At 39.9% G+C, this 18,665-nt stretch overlaps 2 protein-coding genes across 2 annotated transcripts in view; one reads left to right on the top strand and one right to left on the bottom strand.

The window, feature by feature from the left end:
• Positions 1 to 229: 229 nt before the first annotated feature.
• Positions 230 to 11,437, top strand: LOC109464629 (U3 small nucleolar RNA-associated protein 14 homolog A-like). Its single transcript, XM_019761640.1, has 13 exons — positions 230 to 276; positions 1,631 to 1,700; positions 2,178 to 2,254; positions 3,235 to 3,305; positions 3,700 to 3,842; positions 4,291 to 4,446; positions 5,261 to 5,478; positions 7,281 to 7,482; positions 8,012 to 8,209; positions 8,646 to 9,138; positions 9,580 to 9,949; positions 10,373 to 10,472; positions 10,934 to 11,437. The coding sequence occupies exons 1-13, from the start codon at positions 257 to 259 to the stop codon at positions 11,198 to 11,200; spliced, it is 2,385 nt and encodes a 794-aa protein (XP_019617199.1). The 5' UTR covers positions 230 to 256; the 3' UTR covers positions 11,201 to 11,437.
• A 482-nt stretch (positions 11,438 to 11,919) lies between these two features.
• The window catches only part of LOC109464548 (probable arginine--tRNA ligase, mitochondrial), an 11,167-nt gene continuing 4,421 nt past the window's right edge, over positions 11,920 to 18,665 (bottom strand). The window contains exons 6-18 of the mRNA XM_019761551.1: positions 17,974 to 18,050; positions 17,304 to 17,462; positions 16,758 to 16,864; positions 16,414 to 16,509; positions 16,138 to 16,198; positions 15,884 to 15,960; positions 15,384 to 15,508; positions 14,848 to 14,915; positions 14,617 to 14,726; positions 13,787 to 13,882; positions 13,455 to 13,529; positions 12,708 to 12,771; positions 11,920 to 12,525 (exon numbers count right to left, since the gene is read on the bottom strand). Coding sequence (XP_019617110.1) covers positions 12,439 to 12,525; positions 12,708 to 12,771; positions 13,455 to 13,529; positions 13,787 to 13,882; positions 14,617 to 14,726; positions 14,848 to 14,915; positions 15,384 to 15,508; positions 15,884 to 15,960; positions 16,138 to 16,198; positions 16,414 to 16,509; positions 16,758 to 16,864; positions 17,304 to 17,462; positions 17,974 to 18,050 — 1,202 coding nt within the window. The 3' untranslated portion in view covers positions 11,920 to 12,438. The remainder of the gene's footprint in view (positions 12,526 to 12,707; positions 12,772 to 13,454; positions 13,530 to 13,786; positions 13,883 to 14,616; positions 14,727 to 14,847; positions 14,916 to 15,383; positions 15,509 to 15,883; positions 15,961 to 16,137; positions 16,199 to 16,413; positions 16,510 to 16,757; positions 16,865 to 17,303; positions 17,463 to 17,973; positions 18,051 to 18,665) is intronic.

The following is an 18,665-nucleotide window of genomic DNA, read 5'->3' as shown; positions in this document are numbered from 1 at the left end:
AAGTAAAGAATTACCTAATTCTGGAATATAATCGCCCAATGTGAGAACTTGTCGTAAAATTTACTTTTACTGTAAAAGTCCTTGAATTTGTCATTGAATAAGGAATGAAAGTGACATTTTGACGTATGAATATGAAAATATGACATATAATCTAATGGTTGGTTATCAAAAAACCTTTGTTAGAGGTTAAAAACGCATATTTCAAGTGTTAATAAATGATTTCACGTTTTGCGACATAGGTCATAGGTCAGCAATCATGGCAGACGACCCAGTCCGGTAAGAATTTACTTTACAATTTTTCCTTTATTTCAGCCAAAATATCCAACTTGGCATATTTTTCTCTACGCTATATGTTAGATATAGATCCCATGTGCTGATTTGTTGAAGTGATAAGATATTTGTTATTGGAGATCTTTCATAATCGCGAGAATATATGATGCACGTGGCGTGGTTTTAAGAACTTCAACATGTCCGCACACGCAGTCAGTTCTTTAAAGATCTTTTTATTTACTGTCGGTACATTTTTGGGAGGGATGGAGGGGTAATTTTGATAGCTACGGCTGCATATTTAGATGCTCAATATTCAGAAAAATACAAGTCGACATGGGTTCTACAATCATACTAACTTTATACCCCCCTCCCATCCCCAAGAATGCAGTCTACGTCCACGACCACGAGTGTGAAAATCGTTTATTATGTAGATAACCCGTTGTCATCATCATCATCATCGGTCGGCTGCTGCGCAGGCGACTGCAAGGTCCCTCCACTGCCCCTTGTCGCTAGCAAGGTTGGCGATCTGCTTCTCTGTTAGTTGGTTGTGCTCATCTCCCAGAAGTCGCTGGACATACTTGAAGTAGGAGGTAGGCTGTCGGCCTCGCCTGCGTCTGCCATGAGAGGGCACGTAGAGGGCGTACAGTCTAACAGGTTCATCCTCAGGCATGCGCAGGATGTGTCCCAGAAAGTTCAGCTGTCTCCGACGCACATGCTGAATCAGCGGACTAGTTTGGGTCAAGTTGTAAATGCTGTCGTTTGTTACCCGGTCACGCCTTTTGATGTTCAGCATAATACGGTAACACGAAGTAGCAAAGGAGTTGATTTTGTTCTCCATGTCCTTCGTGATTACCCAAGACTCACAACCATAGGACAACACTGATACACATGAGGCTTTAAAGAGCTTTACTTTAGTGGTAAATGGGATGCACTCACTCCTCCAGAGATGCTCTAGTTTCCAGAAAGCAACCCATGCCAAAGCTCTACGTTTCTTAAGGTCGTTACTGCTAGAGGCCATCATGGAGCCAAGGTATCTAAAATCTTGCACCTGTTTGATAGGTTCTCCATAAACCTGCAGTGACTGACCCGGGCCAGTGTTGTAGCACATGTACTCAGTTTTCAGTACGCTGATCACAACCCGTTGTACAGTGTTATTTATAATACGTATAAAACAAGAATATACTTCCTAGTAGTATTCATTATTGTAAAAATAATGTCTACTAAGTAACACCAGATGAAGTCAGTAAGCCCCCCCCCCCAAAAAAAAAAACGCGAGAAAGTTTTTCCAATAAGTCATTAACTGATTAAGTGTTTTAGGTCAGTGTCCTATATTGTAATAATTGTGTATCTATATGAACAGGGCCTTGCTGCAGATGAATACAGACCAGACAGAAGAAGATGACAGTGCCCTGGTGCTCAGTGATGAGGAGGTATTTATAATATTAAATTGAAATAATAATATATAAATAATGTAAAATTATAATAATTTATAATTTTTAAATTTTAATTTGTCTTTTTAAGTGCTCAGTTGTCAAGTTTCCAATTTTTCAATTACCAAGTTACAACAGAGAATCATTTGAATGAAGAAAAGACAACAAGAAGATGTCTAATCATAACATTAACACAAGGTTCAAAATACTACAAAAGGTGCATACATGTAATAGGTTAGTGCTGGTAAAATTTGTCTCGGGTGTACATGTAGGTAATTTTTTAATGCAGAAAAAAAATTGAGCTTTGTAGCAGCATAATTGATCTTAAATGCCACCAAAGAGTAAACCAGAAGCTAAATGTAATAAATGATCCATGATCTTAAGGATTCCACATGATTTCTTTGTGATTTATTTTGAACCACACTAATGTTAAACGGTTAACATTACATGTCAACGAACTTTTTATTTCCTTTCCAGGTGGAGTCAGACAGTGAAGGACAGCACAGGAACCTGCTGGATGCCATCACATCACTGGACAAAAAAAGTAGAATCAAGTAAGACAGTGGAGCAGTTTTTATGTTATCACAATATCAGTCTTAAAAAATACTGATATATCCTGTATTTGCTTACACTGGTGGTGGTGTCCCTGACACAGCAGCAAAAAGTAAAACTACAATGTACATACCAGTAATCAGTGTTGTAGCCAGCATTTGCCTTTTCATCATTTTGATGGAATTTTACTGCTCACAACAGAAAAAGGTTTCCCTAATTTGTCATATTTAACAGACAAAGGTGGGGTGTAAAGATATATATATTCACCTGAATATTCACCTGAATCCAGGCCATTAGGTACCCTTACTGGGTAATGAGGCCGTCTTCGTGGTGTAGGCAGTTTGGGCATTTAGTAGGAGAAGACGTATCCTTATCTATCCAGGGTGATCCTTCCACTCTATAGCCAACTTGGTCTAACTTGGATACAACTATAAAGTGGTGTCATACCGTCAGGGCTCGAAATTAACATTGTCCCAGTGTCAAATGACACAAAATTTTCAGCTCGGGACAATTCAAATTACATTTCGGGACAATTTTGGGGCAATTGGAAAATTCTGAGACCATCCAAGTCATTTTGGAACGGATCCATCATTTTGGAACGCGAACTGCTGCGGACCGCTGGCAGCCAATAATAGTCTGACAAACAATTAAAAAAATTATGATAAACAAATAAATTTGACCAATCAGGGATTCCAAATATCGTGGAGGGGGTCCTCAAAGATGGTGCTGTGCCCATGATATTATCATGTATTTCCCTAGATTTACTGATAAAGTGGACTTCAAGTTGTACAAATTCAGTTGTTGTTGTTTTCTGTATTGTTGTTATTATTGTTATTTCCTGAAAAGCAGGCTGGGACAGTCCATCTTCAGTTTGGGACAACTGAAATCTATGTTTGGGACAATTCTGGGACAATAGTAAAAAAAGTTAATTTCGAGGCCTGACCGTGTGGTGACAGTTTTTAATCTGCTTGTTTTTCTCCAGAGGGAAGGTCATCCAGAGGTCAGAGCCCAGCCTCCAGGTGTCTCCATTTGACATCTCTTCAGGTGACAATGGTGAGTGAACAATTATTATTTTCATAGCTTTCAGGTATTTAATTTCTGATGTCTACCTACACCTCAACCTGTACTGGTCCATGTACTGGGTATGTGCAGGTTAGTGCATGTATTTCTGATGTCTACCTGCACCTAACCTTCATTGGTACATGTACTGGGTATATGCAGGTTAGTGCAGGTAAAATTGGAGCTGTGCAGGTGTTTCTGATGTCTACCTGTACCTACAAGTGTACATGTACATGTACCATTGCAACCTGCACTGGTCCATGTGAGTCAGAGTCACTGGTCGAAAGCTCTACATGTAGGTGAGGACAATCACTTGTTGGATCAAAAGTTTTAACTTTAAACATGTAACAGATGAACTTTCATGAACTTTACCACTGTTTCCCAACAGGAGGAAGCCGTGTTCACCTCAATGACCTTGTGGGGTCACTGCGGAACACCAACCAGTTCTCCAAGGTCAAGACTCAGATCCGCAAGATGCAAGGTCGACAGAAGGTCATGGAGGCACCACTGGTCAAGCCACAGGCTCAGAGGGTCAGATTTTTTCCATTGTTTCAATTTTACCTTAGCAATGATTGAATGAAGGTTATGTTTTCAGAGATGTTTTTGTGTGTCTGTAAAAATGACACTGTAAAATGTTTGATGAATTATCTTGATATTTGGTATGTGGGTAGGTCTTCATGAGACCTGAAGATGGTTAGATTTTTGGCTCTGGCAGCTTGTTATGGTACTGCAGAGGACCATTTTGATATCTCATGATTTGGACATGCTGTGGTCACATGAAAGACAGCTCTTGTGCTTGTGGCAAGAAACATCTATAATTCGTCAGTCATAAAGGTTAACATCATTTGGCAAAGGTACAAAGTTGTAGTTTTTCATACAGTACATTTGTACAACCAGTCTTCTCTAACACTATGCTTCCTATAATCCTATTTCATTTTTTAGGAAATAAGTGACTGAAAAACTTACCCCTATACCTCAGATTGAGCGCTCGCTGGCGTACAAAGCGGCTAAGAAGGAGGTGTCTCGCTGGACGCCCATCGTGAGACAGAACAGACAGGCAGCACAGCTGGTCTTCCCTCTGCACCAGGAACCTGTGTCACTACCAACCACTGACAGTATGGTCAAGACGTTCAAGGTCAGTAGATAGTCTGTTAAGAGTTGAGAATAGAACAGGATTTAAGTCTACAAGAGACAAGAATGTTTGTTCTTTCATGAAAGATCTAGAAATGTGATAAGCAAATGGGCCCTGAGATACTAGTAGTTGAAAGATAAACTTTTGCTCCAACACAAAGATCGTTCTCACCTAGAGCTTTCAACCAGTAAGACTTCTCATGTGGCTTATATGAAGTGTGACATCAGGCATCAGCATTGGGTAAACGGTATTGGCCCTGTCACGGTTAAGTGATGAATGATGGGCCTTGATGTAAATAGCCTGTTTTGCCCCTCTCAGGAAGTAGTCTTGTTACTAATATCCATCATTTATAGGATGCCTTTGATGCAGTGTTGACGTTACACTTCAGAGAAGCCACATGACAAGCCTCACTGGGTCAGTCTATTTAAGAAAACCATAGTGACTGGCAGAAGATCTACTCATAGTTGAGAGCAAATCTTGTGTTAGAAGGATAGCTTTAACGAGCATGTCGGCAGAACGTACTGCGCCAGCGCAGAACCCTGTATTTTCACGATTTTCGGTGGATTTTTGGTCAATGTTGCATCAGAATTTTGCCTGTTGCAAAGGTATCTTTTCTTACATAATATTTGGAAACTACAGACGGTATGTTAACCTTATATGCGCAAATACGACCTTATATGAGATGTTCTGTCAAAGTGGTTTAACTCTAAGTCATGTAACTATCAACACAGATGAACTTCCATGATAGGCCCTGAGATTGTTATACCAGAGCAAGAAGTTCTAGTAAGTAAACATGTTGTCCTACTTTCCCTCACAGCCGAGTACCGACCTTGAACGCGAGATCTTCGAGGTTCTCCACGGCAGTAAGTTTGCGGAGCGGCGGGACCACGAGCTGACGGAGGCGGAGGAGGAGGCACTGAGAGCCATGAGTCTGGACGAGGCCTTCTCCCGCAGAAAGGAGCTGCAGAAGATGAGAGCCCTGCAGTCATACTACGCAGCCAAGTGTGCTCGGGAGAAGAAGATCAAGAGCAAGAAGTAAGACTGATTGTTTCCCTTACTCTGATGTCCCGATTAAACGTACCGGTACGTTTATTTTTTTCGGCCCGAACGTCCACCCGGTACACTCTTATTAGGGACGGTACATTTATTAATTTTTGGGAAAAAAATTGTCCATACGTACCGCACCATCAGCAAGTGGCCGGCGGCCGCAAAATTCGGCAACACGTCACAGATATATATTTGGTCCATGATAGCGGCATTTCCCATGAATATAATGTATGTTATTTATTTTTCGCCTGCTTTCCATTTTTAAGTCCCAAAACGTCTGAAAAAGCAAAAATTTGCCCACAAAACCGAAGGGGAAGGCGAGTAGCTAATCGACGTATTTAGCACATGGCGGCCGCAAGTCCTTGTCAAAATCGGCAACGCGGCAGAATAATGCCCGGTCCATTTTAGCAATATTTACCATGAAAAAAACGTATGTGGTTTATTTTCCCTCTGGTGTTAGTTTTTAGGTCCCGAAACCCCTAAAAAAGTAGAAATTTGCCGGACGGCCGACGTGGGGAGGGCGCCTAGCGCCTGAGCATGACCCGTAAAAAGTCAAAGGTCATAGTGCACCTATATTGCGCAATCACCGTAAAAGCGCCGATTTAGCTAATTTTAGGGCGTTTAAAATTGATACAATCACATTATCGATTTTTAAAAAAACAATGAGATGGAAACCAATCAAAATTTTATGCTGAATAATATTTTTTTTCTTCAAAAGTTTTTTTCTTCAGAAGTTTCTCTTCTTCAGAATCCAGACTTTGACCAGACTAGACAATGTACCATACCAAATAATCATTATGTTGAAATGGATTTTGTTGTACATATACTCATTAAACCCCTATATTTGTACGTAATTGGGCTTGATTTTCTATCTCTTAAGTTAGTCAGATTTTCAACTCAAGTTGCAGGAGAAGGCTTAGCAAAGTGCATTTCAGAAGTGTAAAATGCAATAGCTTCTCCTACGGATTTTGTATTTCCCCAAAACAAGTACAATATATATACTCATTAATTAAAGTGATATATACTCACTAATTAAATGTAACAGTGAAAGATTTGCTCATATATTGGTATTGAAATAAAGAGCACATTTTAGTATCATGGACACACAGTTCACCTGTCAATTTGGTCATTTTCCGGGGGGTACGTTTATTCCGGAGGGTATGTTTATTAGACTTTGAAGATTTGTCCAGGGGGTATGTTTATTCCGGGGGGTATGTTTATTAGGGACACGAGAGTAATTGAATCATCATGGCTCAAATTATGTGTCATGCAATTTGCAGGCGATTTTCAACTCAATTCAAGAATATAATTGCAAGTAAAAGTATTCTGAATTAGCAATTTTTCAAAAAGTACTAATCATGTTTGTATACTGCAAAAGTATAGTGCAATGAAAGAAGAATGGAATGGTGCAGTTGCTACTGTTTAGAAATGCTAAGCTGAAGATACAATGTAAGTTTTATCTTGGATATACATGTTGTGTACACATATAATGCATTGTAATACTACTTGAGAGCATTTGACTTTACTAGTACTACTAAATATACTACTGTAACAGTATATATATAATCATTATGGTTTTGCATGTAGATTCTTCAAATTGCACGTAAAATTTTTCCCAAAATTCCATTTTTGCCAAGGTTGTTCTAAGACATCTGCGCTGGAACATGTCAAGTGCTTGTCCTCTATATTCTGTATCTCTTTGGTGCTTTTCCAGGACAACAACTGCGCATATTCAACTGAAAATTTTTTCTACCATATCTTCATTTGTTCTTCTTTTGTCCTCCCCGCAGGTATCACAGGATAAAGAAACGTTCCCGTGTCCAGGCAGAGAAGTTGGCTATCGAGGAGCTGCACAAGACAAACCCTGAGCTGGCCCAGGAGGAGATTAGGAAAGCGGAGAAACTCCACGCCGAGGAGCGGGCCAGTCTACGCCACAGGAACACTGGGAAATGGGCACGCAGCAAGATGGTCATGGCCAAGTTTGACGATGAGGTTTGAAAGTTTTCCAAAAATTCACTTGCTCAAGTACATGGTCATTTCTACTTGCCAAAACCAACTTTTTACTGAAACATTGATGACATCATACCTCTGTGTTATGTTGTGTACATGCAGCAAGGAAATCCTTTAATGTTTTGTATTAAAAAACAGTCTTTATTTAATTTCACACTCACTCACTAAGGAGTTGTAAAAGTTTTTCTGACATGATTGACATAACAGGTGACAAACCTGAGACCAGGCTAAGGTTTGAACCACTCACACTAAGAAAGACCCTACCCTATTTTGATACGTGAGGTGGGATCTTTAATGTGGTCAATATGTCCCATCCAAGAGTAAGCTAGTTACTCATTTTTACCTGATTCAATTGATGAAATATAGGAGGAAAGTCGGCCTATCCTAAGAACAGAACAATACAGTCTGCCAGGGATTTTAAATCAGAACCTTCACAAGACCACCTTGCCACCTGATTACCACCATGTTGTGTGCATGTTCTCAGTCATAATGTTTTACCTTTAACCCCCAGGCTCGTCAGGCTGTCCAGGAACAGCTGGATAAAAGCCGTGAGCTGACCAATCAGATCCGAGCTCTACAGCAGGACAGCAGCAGTGATGAGGACCAGGGGGAGGAGGAGGAGGAGGAGAATGGGAAGGATGGGGAGGCTGTTACCATGGAAACTGTGGTTGATGATGACAAGAATCCATGGATGAAGTCTGCTTTGAAGGTATGAACAGTCCAAAAAAGAAGAAGAGTTAAATGTTGTGTTAAAGCTGCATTATGTAGGATTTGGATGATACAGAAAGTAAATTTTTAGTGGTCATAAGTGCCATTATGGAAGTGGAGGTGCCAAAATATGGTGCGTCTTGAGTGTGTGAAAGCTGAAAACACAGCTGTCAGCCATGTTTGTTTACATTCTGGTAATTTGTGGTGGTGCCACAAACTGAGTGCAACTGATCATGAGAGTAGGCTGTTTTAGTGCCAACCATTAAAAAAATGTCAGAAATGTGAGATAATTGCAAAGACACGTTGGAAAGTGGGAGTAAATTGCAATTGCACTAAGATTAAAATATTTCACTTTTTGGTGTTACATAATGCACCTTTAATCTGTGCCCCATTTAAACACATCAGGTACACTGAAACATTCTTGCACCCTTTTTCAGATAAATTCAAAAAGCAATCAAAAGGATGATCCTCCTGTGCAAGAGGAAGAACAACCCAAAACAGATGACAATGATGATGAAAAGCCAGAGGAAGAAACAACTGAAGAGAACGGTACAACAGAACAACAGTCCCTTAAGGACAATAAAGAAAGCAAAGAACAGAAAGAAGTGATTACAGCTGAAAATGTGGCTAAAAAGAAAAGGAGACGAAGGAGCAAGAAAAAGAAGGAAGGAGAGAATGGAGCAGAGGAGGAGAAGGGAGACTGGTCTGAAGTGTTGAAAGAAGAGAAGAAAACTGGTAAGAAGAGGAAAAGAAGAGGAAAGAAGACAGAAGTGGATGCAAAGAAGTCCAGGCCAGATGGAGATGTGATGGAGAGAGGTACTGATGAGGCTGGGGAGGTGCAGGACTTTGATGATGATGAGACAATGTTGGAGGAGGGGCTAGAAAGAAGGAAGACACTGGAGGAGGTAGAGTCAGCAGCAAAAAGACCAGGTAGGTCATTTTGACTACATGTTTGGTGTTGTGATTATGTTCATTTTTACCTTAAAGTTTGCAGATTCTGAAGGAAACATTTTGTTTTTGCCCTGTTTCTTCTAATTCTCCAAACACGTAAAGATCAATGACCTGGACCAGACGTCTGTCACCATGGTAACTGGTGCTGTAGGAGACACCCTGTGGTGTTGGGTTACATTATGTAAATGTACTACATGTATTAGAACAGGGTTGGAGGGGCTGGTCACCATATACTAGTACTGTATATGGATGTGTTTAGGAAATCAATAAAGAGAGAATGTGTTTATAAAAGGTAGACCATGAATTAAAATTGACCAGAATGCCTAGTGGTTAGCAATTCTTTTGTGCAATTTTTACAGGAAAACTTTCTTCATTTTTTTACTTCTTTCACCTCTCAAGATATTCTTCTTTTCCAAACAGATACGAAGACCAACTCCCCACAACGGCCCAAAGCAGACAGTCCCACCAACCCGTCCCTACAGAAGCAGAGAGAGATCGTGAAGGAAGTTCACATCAACCCCGACAAGTTCTTCACCATCCAGCCCTCCAAACTACGCTCCTCCGTACCAACTTACCTTGACGTGGACGACAACATAGACATGATCGATTTTGACCAACAGCGGGAGAACATCGAAGAAGCGTTTGCGAATGACGACGTCGTGAGCGAGTTTGTTGAAGAGAAGAGAAAGGCGGAGGAAGCGGGGAAACCTAAAGACATCGACCTGTTCATGCCGGGGTGGGGGAACTGGGGAGGAGTTGGGGTCAAGGTTGATCCCAAGAAAAGAACAAGGTAGGCTTAAACAAAAATATTAGACACTGAACTGGATTACTTTGTGACAGGAGTAAAAGAGCCTATTTTCACCATAAGAGCTCACCAGCCAAAAATATTGCCTGACAAGAAATTATGATTCATTACTCGAGCCACGAGTCCCTAAGGTCATGTGTTCAGAGTAATTGAATCAACATCACTCCCAAAGAAGGTCAATGTAAGAGTGATTGAAAAATGGAGCCCAGGTGAGCTACATGTATTTTTGCTTGACGAAGAACAAAAGAGCACTGTATCAAACTTCATTAACAAATGTCCAATGTGGTGGTAGTGTGGGTAGTATAGAGTATGGTAGTATATAAAGACTTGTCTACCTTTTATGTATAGTCAGAAAAAGATGGATAGATATAGTCATAAAAGAAGTTTTTCTCATTTTATTTTTGGCAGGTTTAGAAAGAAGGCTCCGCCCCCTAAGCCGCGGCTGGACTGGGGCCTTCATCACGTCATCATTAATGAGGACAAGGATGAGAAGCTGAAAACTCACCAGGTGGGTCTAACTAGGGCAGTGCAATAACCAGTGAGACTTCGGTGTGATGTCGACACTGAGTATCTGGTAAAAATGTCGGCCTACATCCCGATAGGAGTGAAAGAGGCTTTCGTAGCTCATCACCCTTCACTCAACCGTGATGGGGGCTGACATCATTTACCAGGTACCTTTGACTCAGCGTTGGTGGTTTGGGCAAAGTCAACTGTCTGACACGACCAGGGCTTTGGGCTGAGTTACCTTTAGGCTATTGTGCCGAGTTCACCAGATTTCCTATGGGCCAAGTTGATTATGGTTCGAGTCATCCTGATACCCAAGTGCAACATGTATGCTTTGTTTAAAGTCATCATTTGAACTGGTCACCAGATGTCTTTCTAAATTTACACTATGGATGATCACATTAATAAAAACCTTAAAAAACTAAATTTCCAGTGAAGACAAATCTTGAACATTTGTTTTGCCAGGTGAGACAACTGCCCAAGGGTTTTGGTTCCGTTACTGAGTTTGAGCGCTCAATCCGAGCTCCGCTGGGTAAGGACTGGAACACGCCGTCCGCCGTCGCCAAACTGACGGAACCCAAGGTCGTCACAAGGGCAGGCACCATCATCCAACCAATCAGTGGTGAGGAGACATTCAAGAAAGGGAAAGCAAAGAAAATGGACATGGAGGGGATGGATGAAGGAGGGAAGACAGATAGGAGGAATAGAGGAAGGAGGGATAACAAGAAGTGAGGTGCAACAGGCAGGGAATAGATTTGCACATGTGCAAGAATGCTGAAACCTAACAGAACAGGGCTCAAAATGTCCTGGATAATTATGTAGGTTTGTGCAGGTACATTGTATAATGGCACTGAAAATAAAACTGCAAAAATGTAATCAAATTGACAACCTGTTAATGATTTATTTCCTTGTTTTCTAAATTAGTACCCAATGTATTCTCTCTTTTTTATGGACCAAATTATGTAAATTGATAGTAAATATATAATGTATTTACACTCATAACAGTTGTTAAAAGTGAAATAATTACAGCATTAAGAAATAAAATAATGAGATTTCCAGTGTGATCAGACTTTGCTTTGTTCATAATTTTTAATGTTACAATTCATTGCAGTTTAGTTCAACATTTACACAAAGCATAGCTGCAGAGCTCTTAAGGCCACACCAATTTAATTTGTTGGTTCTCAGATTCGCCTCTTCATTTTTTTCTGATTTGCAAAAAAAAAAAAAGATTCTGGTTCTGAATCAACTCAAATACTGGTATGCCCCCAACAGTTGTGGAAAGTCCTTTTCTTCCTAGTTGTTACAGTTTTTCCATCTATCAATGCAGTGGTTTGATTAAAAGTTCAAAATTCATTGTTTAAATATTAAACCAGCCTTTTGTGTTGACTTCATGGCTCCTATCGTAGCATTTCTGGGGCTATAATGAACCTAGACCTGTTTTTTTTTTCCCTGTCGCTTCAAATTTTTTCTAAAACAATCCGAGAACCAACAAATTAAATTGGTGTGGCCTAAGAAAGAGTAGTGTGGTACAACATAGCAGCATGGAATCCTGTCCACAACTGTCATACAGACAGCCTTCCATTGTTCAACTGTTACATTACATCCTGTCCACCGGTCACCCGGTGTCATACAGAAGTCCCATTGGTCAACATCACAACCTGTCCACAGGAGAGCTATCCCATTGGTCAACATCACATCCTGTCCACAGGTGTTATACAGAGGAGAGCCATTCCATTGGTCAACATCACATCCTGTCCACAGGAGAGCTATCCCATTGGTCAACATCACATCCTATCCACAGGTGTCATACAGAGGAGAGCCATTCCATTGGTCAACATCACATCCTGTCCACAGGAGAGCTATCCCATTGGTCAACATCACATCCTGTCCACAGGTGTTATACAGAGGAGAGCCATTCCATTGGTCAACATCACATCCTGTCCACAGGAGAGCTATCCCATTGGTCAACATCACATCCTATCCACAGGTGTCATACAGAGGAGAGCCATCCCATTGGCTAATGTCACACGGGCAGAATGAAACAATAGCAGACGAGCCTAGTAGGGAAATATTAGGACACAGTCAATTCAGATGTCAAACCCTCAATAGATCACAGTAAAGGAATACAATCAATGCTACTAGTAGATGACAAATTTATACTCTGACATACATGTATCTCATTAATATGTAGTATGGCATATACCAAAATGACGTTAAAAAAAAAGGCTGACGTACTTACCTTTGCCACTTCGTTTGGGCTGTCCTTGACCTTGAGTGACCTGTGTGCTGCTGCCACAAGGTGACTAAAAATTTAAAGGCAAAAGATTCAAATATTAACATGTACTCTTCTTCAGGTACTTCATATAAATCATGAAACTTCATAAAATTTTGTTTCTTTCTCCAGTTGCTGTCAGGGGTGTGCATGGGTGCAGGATGAAAAAAAAATGTTTTCATGTTTCTAAGCAAACCAAATTCTGATTTGACCTGGTTACTGGGGTTTGTGTCTTTTAGGCCACACCAATTTAATTTGTTGGTTCTCAGATTTGCCTCTTTTTTTCAGATTTGCAACAAAAAAAAAATTCTGGTTCTGAATCAACTCAAATATGCTCATATTTTGCCCCAACAGTTGAGGAAAGTCATTTTCTTCCTAGGTGTTACAGCTTTTCCATCTATCAATGCAGTGATTTGATTAAAAGTTCAAAATTCATGGTTTAAATTTTAACCCAGCCTTTTGTGTTGACTTCATGGCTCCTAATCCTATTGTAGCATTTGGGGCTATAATAGGATGCCTAGACCTATTTTTATTTTTTTTCGCCCTGTCGCTCCATATTTTTTCTACAAAAATCCAAGAACCAACAAATTAAATTGGTGTGGCCTTATTTATACACACATGTAAATGTATTCAGGGACAGGTGTGAGCTTTTCAAATGCTGAAAAAAGTTTGATTCCCTAGGCTGCTTCCTTGAACAGATTAGAAAGGTCCTACCTGAGCTGTAGAGTGTAAGACAGGATGTGTCTGGGTTCCAGGTCAGTCAAGGCTTTATGAACAGCTTGGTCAAACCTGCAGAATTGCACATCTCGATTATAAAGCCATATCATTTTATAGCTAACTGTAAAGGTAACATTTTGCAAAGCAAATTGTGTATAAAAACAGCCAAAAAAAAAAGTTTTCCTTCTGAAAAGGTATACATAAGAAAACAAATGTTGAGCTGGTAAACAACTTGAATGTTTATTTAGCATTGGAAATTACTGAATTATTACTTATTGATAATTTCTTGTACAAAATAGAGGGAAACAAGTTTTAGTACTAAACGGTACCCAGCTATCTGTTGCAGCAGCTGCAGTGCCTGTCGTTCCTGCAAGAGGGCAGGGTCACAGCTGGCTGGTACTGACATCCCGCTTTCACGTTCTAAACTGTACACAAACAACAAAAAACAGTACAAATGATTTTAAGTTGGAGAGATCCACACCTCAAGCACATTAAAGAACTGACTGCACTTCCATCCCGGTGTGAGAGTGGTTCAAACTTAACTTACAGTCCTGTCTTATGCAGCTTGTACTTACTGCACCAAACTGATCTGCTTGGCCTAAGGAAGGTTTACTGTTAGTGTCTGGTTACAAATGTATGTGAAACAAACAGACATCCTAAGTTAGGTTCATGACTCAATATATATGAGTTTTTCTAAATGTTTTTACACAGTACACTATAGTACAGAAAAAAATAACACAGGTTTTTGGTTTCAAACACACAGTAGCGCCTTTGGCCTGGATATGGTCATGTAGGCTTTTCCCGAGGGAGAACCTCATTAATAAAACCGGGCAGGCGCTGCCTCCACCCCGCACATCTGTTTTCCCTGCCACCCCACACATCTGTTTTCCCGGAAGTTCTGCTGCAGTACCAAGGTCAACCATCAGGAGGCCCATATTTGACCTTGACCTTTGGCTTCCTAAGACCTACCAGCATACCAAATATCATCACAATTCATAAAGGCGTTCTGAAGTTATGCTGACTACAAATGTGCGGAAACACACACACACAGACATACACACACACAGACGCGCCAAAAACAATATTATACAATCATGTACCTCCATTTTTCATGGAGGTACAATGTAATAATGGTCACAGAAATAAAGATGCACCCTACCTGCACAGCCTGGCATGTGTATACTGTAGAAACACACCAGTGTCCCCTTTACTCTGCAGAGCTCTGTTCCAGTCAAACTTGTAGTCAGACAGAACCTTGCCACGGAAATCCTAAGATGCAAAACACAAAACACAGGATATAATACCTGTAACGTTATCTGTACCTGAAACTAGTAACTCGTATAAAATTAACCTAAGAATAAGACTGTGACAGAAAAAAAGTTTCTCCCACCTGAGCCAACACTGCTGTAATCCCCACTGTCTCGGCAACCTCCTCTGGGTCATCCATGTGTTTGGTGGCTGGGAATGAACAAGGGAGTCATAGGATTAAAACATGGACTAATATTAAAATTTGACGTAAATTTGACGTTAATACTAGTACCAAAAATGTATCCAATGTTTCTATGAAACATCTACCAGTGTTCTAGCCAGCGGGTGTCTTTCCATCATTTGACAGAATTTTGCCGCTCAAAAAAATTTGCCCAGTTTGTCAAGTGTAAAGGTTTGGAAAGAGATGTCATTTAACTTGCTATAACAGCAAAATCCCTCAAAATGCAGGAAATAGCATTTTTGAATGTCAACATTTGCACACATCCAAAGCTCAACATGATGTTGCATCAAACAAAATTGAGATGCCCAAAAAATTTAAGGCTGAGGCTAGAACACTGATACATTGTTACATTTGTCAAACATCTAGCTGGCATGACTCTTGTACACATTAAAATGTATGCAAAATATGTGAGTTAAAAATTGTGAGGTGAGTCTTACTAGCAGCCTGCTGCATGTTGTCCAACATCTGTCTCTGGGCTTCTGTTAGGATGTCTTCTAACAACACCACCTCCCCCCTCCTGGTCTTCATGCCTTGGACTCTTCCAAATTTTACATGGTGGCACCTGAAAAACCATAATACATAAAGCACAATGCAAAATGTTGTTTTAATGTAGCAGACAGCAAGCTTACATGTAACTTTACATGAATGCACCAAAAAGTTTAATGAGTTATGTAGTTGATATGTAGTAACTGTTGTGCTAGCGAGCTTAACTTAACTTGAAAGCACAAAAAGGATTTTTTTATGAGTTATGTAGTTATAAAATTGTAAATTCAATTCATTAATTTTAATTCAGTGTGCATCTCGATAAACTCATTGACAGTGGTCATTTAACACTAAGTTAACGAACTAAAATCCATTTAGCATAAATAATTGTAGAGTAAAATATATCATAATAAATGTATTATCCATTTCATCTCCAATATGACTTAAAACCTACCTGTCTGCCCAGGTATGTCCCATCTTCTCTAGTGTCTTAAATAGCTGGCAGAAGTGGTCTTCTTGGCTCTTGTCTACCTGTGGTAATTTTGAATCACACTCAGCATACGTCAGGTATAGTAGACATGTGTATACTTCTGTTCAGTTGCTTGCAAAAGGCTGTGAACTACATGCAGACAGTGCATCTAACTTCCATTTTCTACAAATGTCAGTCATTCCATTCCAGCTACTGAGCACCCCTGTACAAAGACTTACCACATAATACATCTTGTCAAATTTGTATCTCTCATATCTGTCTATGGCTGCAACAATGTCCCTGTTGGAAGAAACAAAAAAATGTGTTGGAGTCACATTAGGAGAAGTACAATTATATTTTACAGAAATTATCATCAAAAGCTAGAGCAAAGTATCAAAATGCTGTCACTATTTTCTTCACTATCAATACTTTTGGCTACTCCAGAGTAAAATCACTCAAGATTTCTTGAAAACAAAAAGTGGAAGAGGTAAGAGAAGTGGTAGACACTCACTAACCTGGTGATGTACAGAGATGTGCCATCACTCCTGGTGACGGTACTGTAGAACGACATACTGTTGTCTTCAGACAGGTCCACAACTCCAGTTCCCCTTCTGTTGTGACAATAAATATACTAAGTTTAACAGCCTTGTTTCTATGACAGTGTTCACATGCAAAAAGTTAAACTGGTTTGGATTAAAACCCCATTCATAACAGACTTCACAAAACCAGATGAATTTGCGGGGATAAGGCAATTAGAGTGCCCTTTTTACTACAATTTGGACACAATTTTCTACTAAAAGCAAGATACTACATGTTCTAGATGTATTTCTCTGAGAACAAGACAAAATAGTTTCCGTACTGAGTTGTCTGTAGCAGCCCTGCTTGCTGTAGCTGTGAGATGACCTTCTGTGACCTTTCTGAGTACATGGACTCACCAGAGTACTCATCAAACTGGACTCCTAGTCTCTGGGCAAAACAAGGACAAACAACAATATTATCATGAAAGTTTATCTGTATTGATACATGTTTAAAGTTAAAACAGTTGTTTCAACACAAGGGATTGTGTTAGAGCAAAAGTTTTAACTTACTATACGTGGATAATTCTCAACAAGCTGTTGAATGATTGAGTATCAAGGAACTAGTAAGAAAAGGTGTTATCTTGTTCAAATGATACTGTCCTTGGTGCTGAATACCTGGTTAATAATACGCAGAACTGAAAAATTACCCACATATTGTCAAACTGATACATTATCATACATTTGTCCAAAAGTCAGAAGACGTAGTAACGATTACATATGATACATGTACAAAATTAACAATACATATGCATACCTCATAATATGTATATCCTGGAATATTCTTCCACATCTTGTATATAATAGAGTATACATTGTATATGGCATACCTTGTATATCCTGGAGTATTCTTCTACACTTAAGTCCCTGAACCGTGTCCACAGTGACAAGGCTGCCTGGTCCCCATGTTCCAGATGTCTGAAGACTTCTCGAGCCTGTCTGTGAATTTCTTCTCTCTCCTCAGCAGCCTGGTTTACTTTTACATACACCTAACATAAGACATGTTGACAGTAGTAATAGACACTAGAAATGAAACCAGGGCCTGAAATACTGGGTACGTAATACTATGCAGATCACCCCAAATCTTGCAACTGTGGTTCTGCAGGCAATGTCCTTGGTGCTGAAACAGCGCTCCATACTATTGCTATGTAAAGACCCTAGCCTATCACACATTTAAGAATTTGTCCTCCCGAACACTAGTGGAACATCCCCCGATCATGGAGTAGGTCAGGAGGTTTTATACCATATTTGGTTGGTATTTGGCTGTAGGTCAGCAGAACATAAGGCAATTACATTGTATTTGGGACTAAGTCAGCAGTTGTTTGACTCAAATTTGACTCAAATTCGTTTTGATTGGTGCAGAAAGGTAGGCATGGCCTAATCTGGTCAGACTGATCCGAATACCAGAAAAACTGGTCGGCTGGTGTTCTGGATCAAATTTTGGGGAAGGTCGTGAATGTAAGACAGGCACTTGAAGGGTGAATAAACATCTAGACCCACCTCAAATAAATGTTGTATAGGGTTTCTCTGCAGGGCTGCCTCTGAACCAAACAGCTGAAAACCTACTGCCAGGAGACCTGAGAAAACAAGACTTTTGAAAAAAGTTTATCTCGGCCGCTGGCCATGTAGTTTTGTGTTCTTGGAGGATGTCCACATAGATTTGTGTAACTGCTAGAGAGGAAAGAATGTATTACCTAGTATGTTCATACCTGTAACACCAAACAGGGTAATAAGTTGGCTTCCATTATCATTTGCTTTAATGGAATTAGTGAAAAATATTAATCTCGAAGCAGATGTTGGGAGGGAAAATGTTTAGGTAGAGATACAGATTTTCATTTGTGATTGAAGATTTGAGAGACAGGAAAGAGTTTAGGATATGTATGTGGAGCTAATTTCTCTGTTAGAGTAGGTTACACAGCTCTATGTATGGGGAAGACATTTTTTGGAATCAGTAGTGTCATGTTGTATATTACAGAGGAACTATGTTTCATCTGTAATGTCTGGACAATACTGATGAATAAAGAGCAAAGATGCATGTGTCAAAAGTGAAATGTTTTATTTTGGTATAACTTCATGAGACAACACAAAATGGAGTGGCTACAATAACAGAGCTGTCAAACGTTATCAAGCTTAATGCACTAACATATTGTTAGGTTGTACGAATTCATAAATTTCACGGGGGGGGGGAGGGG

The sequence above is a fragment of the Branchiostoma belcheri genome, unplaced genomic scaffold (genome assembly GCF_001625305.1).
Source record: "Branchiostoma belcheri isolate BF01 breed outbred unplaced genomic scaffold, Haploidv18h27 scaffold14, whole genome shotgun sequence".
Taxonomy (NCBI): domain Eukaryota; kingdom Metazoa; phylum Chordata; class Leptocardii; order Amphioxiformes; family Branchiostomatidae; genus Branchiostoma; species Branchiostoma belcheri.
This window is presented reverse-complemented; position numbering and strand designations above follow the sequence as displayed.